Below are 15,910 nucleotides of genomic sequence, written 5' to 3'. Positions count from 1 at the left end.
TTCAAATTCCTAGCCCAGGTAAAGATCAAGATATGACAAGAATATTTGACCTGTAGTTTTAGAATCTCCTGAGACATTTCCCTCTATTTTTCTACTTTTCTATACTGTGCTACTTCTTTGTACAAGCATTTCTGTCCTTTTTTTTTCCTGCTCTGTTTTTCTCTCTTCTCTCTTTTTTCTCTCTTCTGTTTTTCATTGACTTTATCAATTTAATTTAATCTTTCACTCCCTCCTGACCCCACCCGCAACCAGAATTATTTGCTTTTTCCATCCATGCAATCCATTACTGACTTTCTGATTCTTGTTTTTCAATTGACTAAATATTCTCCACTCTTGTTTTAAATTATGCCCCTGATTATTAAAGTGGATTTTTAATGTTAAATCATGATTTCAAATAATAATCTATTACTTTGCATTATTCCAGGGAGAAAATTTATAGTTAAAAGAAGACGCTGATGTGATGAAAAGTGGAATTTTTGGTACTGTGTAGTGTTTACTTATTATATGTAGTTCCTACTTCATATAAACTGCTATTTTATTGCTTTTAAATAAATTTTATATTTTAAGATTTTTAAAGAAAGTTCTTTCTTTTAAAGCTTACTTATACTTTTTGTGTAAATTAATTCAATTTATTCATTATTCTGGTTTGAACTTGCTATGTTCCTTTTATCTTTTACTTAGAAATCATTATTAAAATGCATAAGTACATTGAATAACTTATATTTTCAATCAGACTCCCATATTATTTGCTTATTTTTCTAGTGATACTTTATTTTTAAAAGAAGTAATATGAATTCAGAGCTCATTCTGCCACAGGTTCATAATTGTACTAATAATGGCTAACTTTTGTTAAATGTTTACCACTTATCAGGCACTATTTTAAGCTCTTCATATTTGTTGACTCATTTAATCCACATAACAATTTTGTAAAGTAGATATTACAGGCATACCTCAGAGATATTGCAGCTTCAGTTCCAGACCATTGCAATAAAGCAGTAAAGAAATTAAATCACAGTAAAGAAACATAATTTGTTATGTTTACATAACTATGTATGTTAGTCTGTATAGCATTATGTCTAAAAAAATCAATGTACATGCCTTAATTTTAAAATGCTTTTATTACTAAAAAATGCTAACTATTACCTGCGCCTTCAGCAAGTCATAATCTTTTTTCTGCTGAAGGATCTTGCCTCTCCCTTGGTGGTTGCTGAATGTTGGGGGTGGCTGTGGCAATTTCTTGAAATAAGACAACAATGAAGATTGTCACATTGATTGATTTGCTCTTTAACAAACAATTCTCTGTAACATACAGTGCTGTTTGATAACATTACCAACAGTAGGACTTCTTTCAGAACTGGACTCAATTCTCTCAAATCCGGCTTTATCAGCTAAGTTTATGTAATATTCTAAGTCCTTTGTTGTCATTTCAACAAGCTTTACAGCATCTTCACCAGGAGTAGGTTCTATTCCAAGAAATTACTCTCTTTGCTCATCCATAAGAAGTAACCATTCTTTCATCTTGAGATTGTGGCAGTTCCGTCAAAACTTCAGTTCGGTTAGGTTGCTCAATCGTGTCCAACTCTTTGCCACCCCATGGACTATAGCACGTCAGGCTTCTGTGTCCATCACCAGCTCCTGGAGCTTGCTCAAACTCACGTCCATAGAGTCAGTGATACCATCCAACCATCTCATCTTCTGTCGTCCCCTTCTCCCACCTTCAGTCTTTCTCAGCATCAGGGTCATTTCCAAGGAGTCAGTTCTTCACATCAGGTGGCCAAAGTATTGGAGCTTCAGCTTCAGCATTAGTCCTTTCAATAAATATTCAAGACTGATTTCCTTCAGGATTGACGGGTTGGATCTCCTTGTAGTCCAAGAGACTCTCAAGAGTCTTCTCCAATACCACAGTTCAAAAGCATCAATTCTTCAGCACTCAGCATTCTTTATAGTCCAACTCTCACATCCATACATGGAGAAGGCAATGGCACCCCACTCAAATACTCTTGCCTGGAGAATCCCAGGGACGGAGGAGCCTGGTGGGCTGCTGTCTATGGTGTGGCACAGAGTCGGACACGACTGAAGTGACTTAGCAGCAGCAGCAGCACATCCATACATGACTACTGGAAAAACCATAGCTTTGACTAGCAGACCTTTGATGGCAAAGTAATGTCTCTGCTTTTTAATATGCTTTCTAGGTTGGTCATAGCTTTTCTTCCAAGGAACAAACTTCTTTTAATTTCATGGCTTCAGTCACCATCTGCAGTGATTTTGGAGCCCAAGAAAATAAAGTCTGTCATTGTTTCCATTGTTTCCCCATCTATTTGCCATGAAATGATGGGACTGGATGCCATGATCTTCATTTTTTGAATGTTGAGTTTTAAGCCAGCTTTTTCACTCTCCTCTCACTTTCATCAAGAGGCTCTTAAGTTCTTTGCTTTCTGCCATAAGGATGGTGTCATTTGCGTATCTGAGGTTATTGATATTTCCCCCAGCAATCTTAATTCCAACTTGTGCTTTATCCAGCCTGGCATTTCATATGATGTACTCTGCATAAGTTAAATAAGCGAGGTGACAATATACAGCCTTGACATACTTCAGGCTCCACTTCTAATTCTAGTTCTCCTGCTGCTTCCCCCACTAAAGTCTTAAACACTTCCAAGTCATCCAAGAGGGTTGGGATCAACTTCTTCCAAATTCCTGTGAATGTTGATATTTTGACTCAGTAATGATATTTTGAATCAGTAATGTTCTTAATGTCATTTAGCATAGTGAATCCTTTCTGGAAGATTTTCAGTTTCCTTTGCTTAGATTCATCAGAGGAATCACTCAGCTATAGCCTTAGAAAAATTTATTTCTCAAGTAATAACTCTTTGAAAGTAGAAATTGCTCCTTGATCTGTGGGCTACAGAATGGATGTTGTGTTAAACAGCCATAAAGACAACATTAATCTGGTTATACATCTCCATCCAAGCTCTTAGTGGCCAAGTCCTTTGTAAATGAGCAGTAGTAAAGATTTTTGAAAGAAATCTTTTTTCTGAGCAGTAGGTCACAACGGTTGGATTCAGATATTCAGTAAACTGTGTTGTAGACAGATGTATTGCCATCCAGGATTTATTGTTGCATTTACAGAGCACAGGCAGAGTAAATTTAGCATAATTTTTAAGGGCTATGGGATTTTCAGAATGGAAAATGAGCATTGGCTTCAAGTCACCATCTGCTTTAGCCCTCCCCCTGACAGAAGGTGAACCAGTCTTTGCCACTTTGAAGCCAGGTATTGACTTCTCCTATCTATCTATGAAATATATATGCAGATACCTGCATGGTATCTTCTTTCAATCGAAGGCTATTTGGTCTATGTTGAAAGTCTGTTGTTTAGTGTAGCCACTTTCATTAATTATCTTAACTAGATCTTCTTAACAATGTAGGGAACTGCTACTTTTATTCTGATTGACAATGCATTTGAAAAATGATGAAAGAATTGGGCATATCAGCTTGGAGTTAGTAAAATCTAGGCCTGCTAGGCATGGTCAGAAATGTACCCTCAGGGAATTCCCTGGTGGTCCAGTGGTTAGGATGCAGGCTTTTCACTGCCATGGGCCAGGGTTTGATTCCTGATCAAGGAACTAAGATCCCACAAACCATGTGTCATGGCCTCAAAAAAAATTTTTTTTTAAATGCACCTTCAAATTTATGAAAAAAATTTCAAAAATTAGGAGAGAAATGTGGCATCATCTTATGAATCCACAAAATGGTATAACCCAAGAGACATGGAAAGCTCTAAAAATTATGAGGATATAATAACAGTATTGTGAGACTGACTGCCAACATTTTAAAATACTTTTATTTGTCTGGAGTCAGACCTTTATAGAGTTGTTAGATACAGGATATGAACTAACATTATTACTAGAGACCCCAAATGCCTAGCTCCTCAGTTGAAGTAGAGGCTCATGAAAGCCAGGTGATAAATGGAGCCCTGACCCAAGCATACTCAGTGGGTCCAGGGATCTACAAATCCACCTTTTGATTATTTCTCTGTCCCCTGTATACACAATTGGGATGCATATACTTAGCAGTTGACCAAAAACCACCAAGGTATGAAAGTTCAGTTAGAAACCTTTGTACCTCTTTTCCAGCCAACAGAAAATCAGAAGTGACACTGCAACCTAGGTGGAATTGCTGAGATTAGTGCCAACATGAACAATTTAAAGGATGCATTATATTTTTATTCACTTCACTTGAGTGTTCCCAGGTGAGGTGTAGAAGATAGTTTTTAACTAAAGTTAAACAAATGGCGGCTATGCTAGATGTGGTATCTTTATTTAGAGATCAACATAGCCTGGCACTTCATATTCAGCTATTGATCTTCAAAACCATTCTATCAGTTCTCATAAGTAAAAGATCAAAAGCAAGTTGCTTTTATTTATTTATTTTTTGCAATTTGCTTTTAAATAGGGTCATCAATAAATTGTACCAATGTTTTCTAGGTCAGTCTCCCAAGGCAATAGAAGTAAAAGCAAATATAAATGGGACCTAATCAACTTATATGCTTTTGCACAGCAAAGGGAACCATAAACAAAATGAAAAGATAAACTACAGACTGGGAGAAAATATTAGCAAATGAAGCAGCTGACAAGGGCTTAATTTCTAAAATGTACATATGGCTCATATAACCTAATAGCAAAAAAACAAACAACCCAATCAAAAAACTGAAGACCTAAATAGACATTACTCCAAAGAAGACATACAGATGCCCAAGAGATACATGAAAAGATGCTCAACATTGCTAATTAGAGAAATTCAAATCAAAATTACAATGAGTTACCATCCCACACCAGTCAGAATGGCTATTACTAAAAAGTCTACAAATAACAAATGCTGGAGAGGATGTGGAGAACTGTTGGTGGGAACGTACACTGTTGGTGGGAACATAAATTGGTGCAGCTACTATGTTCAAGGGAGAATAGTGTGGAAGTTCCTTAAAAAACTAAAAATAGAGTTGCCATATAATCCAGCAATCCCACTCCTTGGATTTCCTGATAAAACTCTAATTTGAAAAGATATATGCACCCCAATGTTCATAGCAGTACTATTTACAATAACTGAGAAAAAAATGGAAGCAACCTAAATGTCCATCAACAGATGAATGGATAAAGAAGATGTGGTATATATACATGATGAACTACTACTGGGTCATAAAAAAACGTGAAATAATGCCATTGGCAGTATCATGGATGGACCTAGACATTATCATACTAAGTGAAGTAAGTCATAAAAAGACAAATACCTTATGATATCACTTATATATGTAATCTAAAATATGACACAAATGAATTTATTTATGAAACAGACTCACAGACTTAGAAAACAAACTTACGGTTACCAAGGGTGTAGGGTAGGATAAATTAGGAGTTTTGGATTAGCAGATATAAAATACTTTATGTAACATAGATAAACAATAAGGTCCCACTGTATAGCAGAAGGAAATATACTCAATATCCTGTAATAAACCATAATGGAAAGCAATATGGAAAAGAATATATATATTTATGTATAACTGAATCACTTTTCTGTACAGCAGAAACTAATACACCATTGTAAATCAGCTGTACTTCAGTTAAAAAAAATAATCATGTCAGCAGTACATACAAGCTGTCTTGAGTCTATATTAATGCTCCTGAAATTTGTCAAAGTAATCTGCAGGGACCTCAATTGTCTTGATAGTCCATAAAACCATTTCGCTGGTGCATGATTCTGTATATTTAGTATATAATGACATACTAGTCAGACTTGGCAAGCAGGAAATGACAAAAACTCTTGAAACTCTAGTGAGATACATACTTGCTAGAGAGTGAAAGATAAGTCTGTAAAGATTCAGACACCTGCCACATCATTGACATCTTTGAGATTCTGGTTGTCCAGGAATTGATGAAACAACCCTTCTAAGTAAAGAGCAAGTTATTACACCAGGTACTCCATACTAGGGGACACAACACTTGATGGATTCATTTGAATTTTGGAAACAGTATATACTGCTCCAAACCATTTATTTTGAAATTTAGAAGGCTGTCAGATTTGAGTGAGGAAGATTCTACGGTAGGTCCAGGCTGCAATGCAAGTTGCTGTGCTCCTCAGATCATATAATTTGGCAGATCCCTTGGTAGTAGAGGATCCATGGTAGATAAAAACATTAAGAGGAATCTCTCACAAGCTTTAATGAGAGAGCTATAGCACAAATCCCTAGGGTTCTGGAGCAAGGTCATAATTTTTGCAGCAGAGAATTATATGCTTTTTGAAAAGCATCTCCTGACATACTATTGAGCACATGTGCATGAGACATCAAGCAACTTTTACAAGAGCTTCCATTATGAGCTAATTTAGTAGCAATCTATTAAACAATGAAAATGATAGTTCAGAGACCAAACTTGGGGAGTTTGGAAGGTACAAATAGAGTACATGAAAAAGGGAGCTAGACCCGCATATCACTATCTCTATTACAGTAAGATGTCTCCTTTAGCTCACACCTACATGGCTTTATTGGGGGGATGGTCTATAAGATGGCTGATGGAGGAAGGAAAAGCTTAGACTTGGATTAAAGGGGAATTGACTCCATATGTTGCATGAAACAAAATATGGAATGTTGCTAAACTATAGCAGTGTTTAGGGGAAGTCTTCTAAGTGGACAGAACTATGAGATTGACCATAACATTTTAAAGTTAGAAATAAATAATAAGAAGATACATAGAAAAATCCCTGTATGTTTGAAAGTAAGAAACACATTTCTGATTAACTCATTAGTCAAAAAAGGAATAATGGAAAAATAATAAATGTTTTGAAATGAAGTATAGCACAGTACTGAAGTATAGCAAGAAATGCAGTACTTGGATGCAATCTCAAAAACAACAGAATGATCTCTGTTCGTTTCCAAGGCAAACCATTCAATATCACAGTAATCCAAGCCTATGCCCCAACCAGTAACGCTGAAGAAGCTGAAGTTGAATGGTTCTGTGAAGACCTACAAGACCTTTTAGAACTAACACCCAAAAAAGATGTCCTTTTCATTATAGGGGACTGGAATGCAAAAGTAGGAAGTCAAGACACACATGGAGTAACAGGCAAATTTGGCCTTGGAATACGGAATGAAGCAGGGCAAAGACTAATAGCGTTTTGCCAAGAAAATGCACTGATCATAGCAAACTCCTTTTTCCAACAACACAAGAGAAGACTCTACACATGGACATCACCAGATGGTCAACACTGAAATCAGATTGATTATATTCTTTGCCGCCAAAGATGGAGAAGCTCTATACAGTCAGCAAAAACAAGACCGGGAGCTGACTGTGGCTCAGATCATGAACTCCTTATTACCAAATTCAGACTTAAATTAAAGAAAGTAGGGAAAACCACTAGACCATTCAGGTATGACCTGAATCAAATCCCTTATGATTATACAGTGGAAGTGAGAAATAGATTTAAGTGCCTAGATCTGATAGATAGTGCCTGATGAACTATGGACAGAGGTTCGTGACATTGTACAGGAGACAGGGATCAAGACCATCCCCATGGAAAAGAAATGCAAAAAAAGCAAAATGGCTGTCTGAGGAGGCCTTACAAATAGCTGTGAAGAGAAGAGAAGCAAAGAGCAAAGGAGAAAAGGAAAGATATAAGCATCTGAATGCAGAGTTCCAAAGAATGGCAAGAAGAGATAAGAAAACCTTCTTCAGCAATCAATGCAAAGAAATAGAGGAAAACAACAGAATGGGAAAGACTAGAGATCTCTTCAAGAAAATTAGATACAAGGGGACATTTCATGCAAAGATGGGCTCGATTAAGGATAGAAATGGTATGGATCTTACAGAAGCAGAAGATATTAAGAAGAGGTGGCAAGAATACATAGAAACACTGTACAAAAAAGATCTTCACGACCCAGATAATCACGATGGTGTGATCACTCACCTAGAGCCAGACATCCTGGAATGTGAAGTCAAGTGGGCCTTAGAAAGCATCACTACAAACAAAGCTAGTGGAGGTGATGGAATTCCAGTGGAGCTATTTCAAATCCTGAAAGATGATGCTGTGAAAGTGCTGCACTCAATATGCCAGCAAATTTGGAAAACTCAGCAGTGGCCACAGGACTGGAAAAGGTCATTTTTCATTCCAATCCCAAAGAAAGGCAATGCCAAAGAATGCTCAAACTACCGCACAATTGCACTCGTCTCACACACTAGTAAAGTAATGCTCAAAATTCTCCAAGCCAGGCTTCAGCAATAGGTGAACTATGAACTTCCAGATGTTCAAGCTGGTTTTAGAAAAGGCAGAGGAACCAGAGATTAAATTGGCAACATCCGCTGGATCATGGAAAAAGCAAGAGAGTTCCAGAAAAACATCTATTTCTGCTTTATTGACTATGCCAAAGCCTTTGACTGTGTGGATCACAATCAACTGTGGAAAATTCTGAAAGAGATGGGAATACCAGACCACCTGACCTGCCTCTTGAGAAACCTGTATGCAGGTCAGGAAGCAACAGTTAGAACTGGACATGGAACAACAGACTGGTTCCAAATAGGAAAAGCAGTACGTCAAGGCTGTATATTGTCACTGTGCTTATTTAACTTATATGCAGAGTACATCATGAGAAATGCAGGGCTGGAGGAAGCACAAGCTGGAATCAAGATTGCCGAGAGAAATATCAGTAACCTCAGATATGCAGATCAGATCAGATCAGTCACTCAGTCGTGTCCGACTCTTTGCAACCCCATGAATCACAGCATGCCAGGCCTCCCTGTCCATCACCAGCTCTCGGAGTTCACTGAGACTCACGTCCATCGAGTCAGTGATGCTATCCAGCCATCTCATCCTCTGTCGTGCCCTTCTCCTGCCCCCAATCCCTCCCAGCATCAGTCTTTTCCAATGAGTCAGCTCTTCACGTGAGTTGGCCAAAGTACTGGAGTTTCAGCTTTAGCATCATTCCTTCCAAAGAAATGCCAGGGTTGATCTCCTTCAGAATGGACTGGTTGGATCTCCTTGCAGTCCAAGGGACTCTCAAGAGTCTTCTCCAACACCACAGTTCAAAAGCATCAATTCTTTGGTGCTCAGCCTTCTTCCCAGTCCAGCTCTCACATCCATACATGACCACAAGAAAAACCATAACCTTGACTAGATGGACCTTTGTTGGCAAAGTAATGTCTCTGCTTTTGAATATGCTATCTAGGTTGGTCATAACTTTCCTTCCAAGGAGTAAGCGTCTTTTAATTTCATGGCTGCAGTCACCATCTGCAGTGATTTTAGAGCCAAGAAAAATAAAGTCTGACACTGTTTCCACTGTTTCCCCATCTATTTCCCATGAAGTGATGGGATCGGATGCCATGATCTTCGTTTTCTGAATCTTGAGCTTTAAGCCAACTTTTTCACTCTCCTCTTTCACTTTCATCAAGAGGCTTTTTAGTTCCTCTTCACTTTCTGCCATCAGGGTGGTGTCATCTGCATATCTGAGGTTATTGATATTTCTCCTGGCAATCTTAATTCAGCTTGTGTTTCTTCCAGTCCAGCGTTTCTCATGATGTACTCTGCATATAAGTTAAATAAGCAGGGTGACAATATACAGCTTTGACGTACTCCTTTTCCTATTTGGAACCAGTCTGTTGTTCCATGTCCAGTTCTAATTGTTGCTTCCTGACCTGCATACAGGTTTCTCAAGAGGTAGATCAGGTGGTCTGGTATTCCCATCTCTTTCAGAATTTTCCACAGTTGATTGTGATCCACACAGTCAAAGGCTTTGGCATAGTCAATAAAGCAGAAATAGATGTTTTTCTGGAACTCTCTTGCTTTTTCCATGATCCACTGGATGTTGCCAATTTGATCTCTGGTTCCTCTTCCTTCTCTAAAACCAGCTTGAACATCAGGGAGTTCACAGTTCACATATTGCTGAAGCCTGGCTTGGAGAATTTTGAGCATTACTTTACTAGTGTGTGAGACGAGTGCAATTGTGCGGTAGTTTGAGCATTCTTTGGCATTGCCTTTCTTTGGGATTGGAATGAAAAATGACCTTTTCCAGTCCTGTGGCCACTGCTGAGTTTTCCAAATTTGCTGGCATATTGAGTGCAGCACTTTCATAGCATCATCTTTCAGGATTTGGAATAGCTCAACTGGAATTCTGTCACCTCCACTAGCTTTGTTCTTAGTGATGCTTTCTAAGGCCCACTTGACTTCATATTCCAGGATGTCTGGCTCTAGGTGAGTGATCACACCATCGTGATTATCTGGGTCGTGAAGATCTTTTTTGTACAGTTCTGTGTATTCTTGCCATCTCGTCTTAATATCTTCTGCTTCTGTTAGGTCCATACCATTTCTGTCCTTTATCGAGCCCATCTTTGCATGAAATGTTCCTTTGGTATCTCTAATTTTCTTGAAGAGATCTCTAGTCTTTCCCAGTCTGTTGTTTTCCTCTATTTCTTTGCATTGATCGCTGAAGAAGGTTTTCTTATCTCTTCTTGCTATTCTTTGGAACTCTGAATTCAGATGTTTATATCTTTCCTTTTCTCCTTTGCTTTTCGCTTCTCTTCTTTTCACAGGTATTTGTAAGGCCTCCCCAGATAGCCATTTTGCTTTTTTGCATTTCTTTTCCATGGGGATGGTCTTGATCCCTGTCTCCTGTACAATGTCACGAACCTCATTCCATAGTTCATCAGGCACTCTATCTATCAGATCTAGGCCCTTAAATCTGTTTCTCACTTTCACTGAACTGATAGCATAGTACTGTGTTTCAAAGCTTGTGTGAGTACGGCTAAAACAGTAGAGAAGTCTATTATAGCCAGCAATAGATAACATTTCTTTAAAAAGACAGACTAAAAGTGAATTAGTTAAACGTCTATCTAGAAGTTTTAAAATGAGCAAAATTAGTATAAAAAAGATGATAATGGTATGAAAACTGAATTAAATAAAAAGCAAGTATAAAATAGAATATAAAAAGCCAAAAGTTGTTTTTTCAAAAGACTAGTATAATTGAGAAATATCTGGTGAGCTGATTAAGTGAAAAAGAAGCCAGTAATTAGCAATAATTGTAATGAAAGTGGGTATGTACCTACATGCTTCAGACATTAAAAAATTAATAGAATATTAAATCTTTGAAGAATAATTTTTAATTTGCTTTAAGCATAATCTAAAAGTAGAGATTCTTAGAAAAATAACATAAATTTATCAAAACTTCCATAAGATACCAACACTTCACAAAGAAAATACAAGGGATATTAGAAACTAGCCTTATTCATAAACATAGATGCTTAATCCTAAAAACTAAGCAAACTGCATTTCTGCCTTGGGTCAAAATGCAATTACAAGGACTAGATGTATCCTCCTACCTGAAATAATCAAAAGACTATGAAAATACATGAAACAACAGTTTTGGGGTTTTATTTCTTTTTACTTTTATTTGCTCTTATTTTATGCTGAATGTATTTCTAGTTCATAAACTTTTGTCTCTTCGATTTATCTGGGATATATTTTTCTTCTATGCAGCCTCCTCTTCTGGTTTAGGAGCAATTTATTTTTCCACAAGAACAAATTGTGGAAAATTTGTGGCAGAGATGCTCATGCATGGGTTAATCCAATGCTAGCATTGCAGTGCGTCCTGGGGGATGTTTTTCACCTGGATGTATTCAATGACCAGAAAACCTACATCTAAACCTGTAAGTTAAACATTTCTCTTTGCATTTTTAAGCATTTGTAGCACTCTTTTTGGGCCACTGACTCTGTGTCTAGCTCTATCCACTTATTTGGCCAACTGGCTTTTTCAGTAGTCATGTATGGATGTAAGAGTTGAACCATAAAGAAGGCTGAGCACAGAAGAACTGATGCTTTTGAACTGTGGTGCTAGAGAAGACTCTTGAGAGTCCCTTGGACAGCAAGGAGATCAAGCCAGTCAATCCTAAAGGACATCAACCAAGAATATTCACTGAAAGGACTAATGCCAAAGTTGAACCTGCAATACTTTGGCCACCTGATATGAAAAGCCAACTCATTGGAAAAGCCCCTAATGCTGGGAAAGATTGAAGGCGGGAAGAGAAAGGGATGACAGAGGATGAGATGATTGGATGGCATCACCAACTCAATAGACATGAGTTTAAGCAAATTCCAGGAGATGAAGGACAGAAAATCCCGTTCTGCTGCAATCCATGGGATCACAAAGAGTCGGACTTGACTTAGCGACTGAACTGAACTGAACCATTGTAACAGAATGGCATACCTTGCTTCTGTAGTGTGGCATCTTTCAGATACTTGGTGGCTTTTTGGACATGCAGACTATTGATGACCTGAGTAATTTTGTCAGTGTTCTTAAAGTTTGGACACAAAGACTCAAGCCTCTTTATTTGCATGATTTTGTGGAGTTTTTTGGCTCCAGTAAATAGTGAACCATTTTCAGAAATCACCTTCAACTGATTAAAGGAAGAACATGAAATGACACTTTTCAAGACACTGGATTTCAGGCAACAATGAACAATGATTCCTTATAGGGGAAAAGGACCCAGCAAACCCTCCATTTCCACCAGCTTATTACCTGGAGAGAGTTTCTAGGCAGTGCACAAGGAGCCCTGGGGAAATCAAAGCAGAAGTTATCGGTTATCCTGAACTGAAGGGACAGGATAGGAATCAGGAGAGTCTTCGAAGCTAGAGTTAATAGGGCAGAGTACTAGAGAGGAGGGAGCTGCACAGAGACAACTCTTGAAATCTACAAACAATTCCCATCAAGTTTACTAGTAAGTAATGATCAGTGAATATATATGAGAAAACTACACAAATCCAGGGAAAGAACCACCTGACCTAATTGGAGAGAGATCAGACAATTGCCTGGAAAATCCCATGGATGGAGGAGCCTGGTAGGCTGCAGTCCATGGGGTCACTTAGAGTTGAACACGACTGAGTGACTTCACTTTCACTTTTTACTTTTATGAATTGGAGAAGGAAATGGCAATCCACTCCAGTGTTCTTTCCTGGAGAATCCCAGGGACGGGGGATCCTGGTCGGCTGCCGTGTATGGGGTTGCACAGAGTCGGACACGACTGAAGCGACTTAGCAGCTGCAGTAGCAGCAGACAAATCTAAGAATAATTTCTCTTCCCACCAGTGAGGGTGGAAAAATCTCATCATTTTCAGGGCATCAGGTGGAATTGTCAAAAGTTTTGCCTCAGGAGTGGAGAAGTAAATCCTAAACTAAATGCTACCCTGGTACCACACAGATACTAAAATTGAGACCTGAAAGAATAAAAATTGTTTCTGAATAGCTTAATCATGTTAAAAAACAAATATCAAGAATAAAGAGTATTTATAGGAATAAACAATAATCATCATTCAATAAGGTTTACTTGAATTTGACTTGTCATCTTGGACCCAAGTGATTTTAATTGGTTTACATTATACCCTGGTGGCTCAGATGATAAAAGTGTCTGTCTGCAATGCAGGAGACCTGGGTTCGATCCCTGGGTTGGGAAGATCACCTGGAGAAGGAAATGGCAGCCCACTCCAGTATTCTTGCCTGAAAAATCCCATGGACGGCGGAGCCTGGTGGGCTACTGTCCATGGGGTCGCAAAGAGTCGGACACGACTGGACGACTTCACTTCATTTCATCATTCAATAAAGTAAAAAAGAAGTAAACAGAACTGGACCTGAAAAATACAATGTTAGAACTGAAAATTTTAATAGCTTCAAAAACATCAGCAAACTCCTTTGAAATTAGCTAGTTACAAGAAGAAAGTAAAGGTTGCTCAGTCATGTCTGATTCTTTGCAACCCCATGGACTGTACAGTTCATGGAATTCTCTAGGCTGGAATACTGGAGTAGCCTTTCCCTTCTCCCAGGGGTCTTCCCAACCCAGGGAACAAGAAGAAAGAGTGAGGTAAAAAAGAGTGAAGAAAGCCTGCGTGAATTATGTGATAATCTCAAGCAAATGAAAATAAACATCATTGAATTTCAGAAGGAGAAGAGAGCCAGAAAGAGGCATAAAGTTTATTCAAAATCTAGTGGCTGAAAACTTCCCGAATTTTGAGAAAGATCTAGACAGCCAGGTACATGAAGCTTGAAGGACCAAAAGCAAGATCAACTCAAAGAAGATTACCCTGAAACACATTATAATAAAGTTGTTAAAATTCAAAGACAAGAGAATTTTGAAAGCAGTATGAGAAAACCAACTCCTTATATTCTAGGGAACTTCCATAAGGATATCAGCAGATGTCTCCACAGAAACCTAGCAGACCAGAAGGGAAAAGGATGATATATTCAGAGTACTGAAAGAAAAAAAAAAAGCCAACTAACACTATACTCGGCAAAACTGTCCTTCAGAAGACATATAGATGGCCAATAGACACATGAAAAAAAAATGTTCAGCATTGCTTATTATTAGAAAAATGGAAATCAAAACTACAATGAGGTATTACCTCACACCAGTCAGAATAGCCATCATAATAAAATTTACAAACAATAAATGCTGGAGAGGATGTGGAGAAAAGGGAACACTCTTGCACAACAATACAACTTCAAAGTTGGTAGGAATGTAAATTGATACATCTACTTTGGAGAACAGTATGGAGACTTCTTTAAAAACTGGGAATAAAACCACCATGTGCACCAGCCCCAAGCATCCAGCATCGTGCATTGAACCTGGACTGGCATCTCGTTTCATACATGACATTTCACATGTTTCAATGCCATTCTCCCAAATTGCACTGGGACGACCCAGGGGGATGGTATGGGGAGGGAGGAGGGAGGAGGGTTCAGGATGGGGAACACATGAGAAAGATTAAAAATTCAAAAAAAAAAAAAAAAACCCACCATGTGACCCAGCTATTTCACTACTGGGCATCTACCCTGAGAAAGCCCTAATTCAAAGTGACACATGCACCCAAATATTCATGGCAGCACTATTTACAATAATTAGGACATGGAAGCAATGTAGATGTCCATCAACAGATGAATGGATAAAGAAGTTGTGGTATAGATGTACAATGGAATATTACTCAGCCATAAAAGGAACAGATTTGAGTCAGTTCTAGTGAGATGGATGAACCTAGAGCCTGTTACAGGGAGTGAAGTAAGTCAGAAAGAGAAAAACAAATGTCATATATTAATGCAGATATATAGAATCTAGAAAAATGGTACTAATGAACCTGTTTGCAGGGTAGCAATAGAGACACAGACATTGAGAACAGAATTGTGAAAACAGTGGGAAAGGAGAAGGTGGGACGAATTGACAGTAGCATTGAAATATATACATTACCATATGTAAAATAGATAGTGGGGATTTGCTATATGATGCAGGGAGTTCAACCCGGTGCTCTCTGACAACCTAGACGGGTGGGATGGGTTGGGGAATGGGAAAGGAGTATAAGAGGGAGGGGACATATGTATAGCCATGGCTGATTCATGTTGATGTGTATAGCAGGGACCAATACAACATTGTAAAGCAATTATCCTCCAATTAAAAAACAAAAACAAAAAACTGTTCTTCAGAAAAGGAGACAAAGATTTTCCCAGACAAAATCTGAGTTCTTCACCACTGCCTTATAAGAAATGTTGAAGGAAGTTCTTCAAGTTGAAACAAAAGACTACTAATTAGTAACGTGAAAACTTACTAAAAGGAAAAGTAAATAGTCAAATTCAGAATAATACTGTAGTGATGGTGCTTTTAACTTTAGGTATAAAAGTTAAAAGACAATAGTATTAAAAAGAACTATAGCTGCAATAACTTGTTAATGGATTACTATATAAACTAAAGTGTGGCATCAATGGCATAAAATATGAGAGGAGAAGTAAAAGTGTAGAGTTTTTGTATATGACTAAGTTGTTATTGCCTCACAATAGACTGTTCTAACTATAAGATGTTTTATGTAACCCTTGTGGTAACCACAAAGAAAAATCTCTAGTAGGC

At 38.0% G+C, this 15,910-nt stretch overlaps 1 protein-coding gene across 8 annotated transcripts in view; it reads left to right on the top strand.

Moving 5' to 3' along the window:
* The window catches only part of CCDC18 (coiled-coil domain containing 18), a 173,194-nt gene that overhangs the window by 112,048 nt on the left and 45,236 nt on the right, over positions 1 to 15,910 (top strand). For 4 of the 8 annotated variants that reach the window (XM_024990069.2, XM_005204323.5, XM_015464583.3 and 1 more), the window contains one exon: positions 425 to 722. In XM_024990069.2, the coding sequence (XP_024845837.1) occupies positions 425 to 439 (15 nt within the window). In that variant the 3' untranslated portion in view covers positions 440 to 722. Of the gene's footprint in view, positions 1 to 424; positions 723 to 11,508; positions 14,294 to 15,910 lie in introns of those variants that run through there. The other 4 variants (XR_009493921.1, XM_059885079.1, XM_015464582.3 and 1 more) reach the window with 2 other exon arrangements.

This window comes from Bos taurus, chromosome 3 (assembly GCF_002263795.3).
Source record: "Bos taurus isolate L1 Dominette 01449 registration number 42190680 breed Hereford chromosome 3, ARS-UCD2.0, whole genome shotgun sequence".
Classification (NCBI taxonomy): domain Eukaryota; kingdom Metazoa; phylum Chordata; class Mammalia; order Artiodactyla; family Bovidae; genus Bos; species Bos taurus.
Note: the sequence above shows the minus strand (reverse complement) of the source record. Positions and strands in the feature narration are given on the sequence as shown.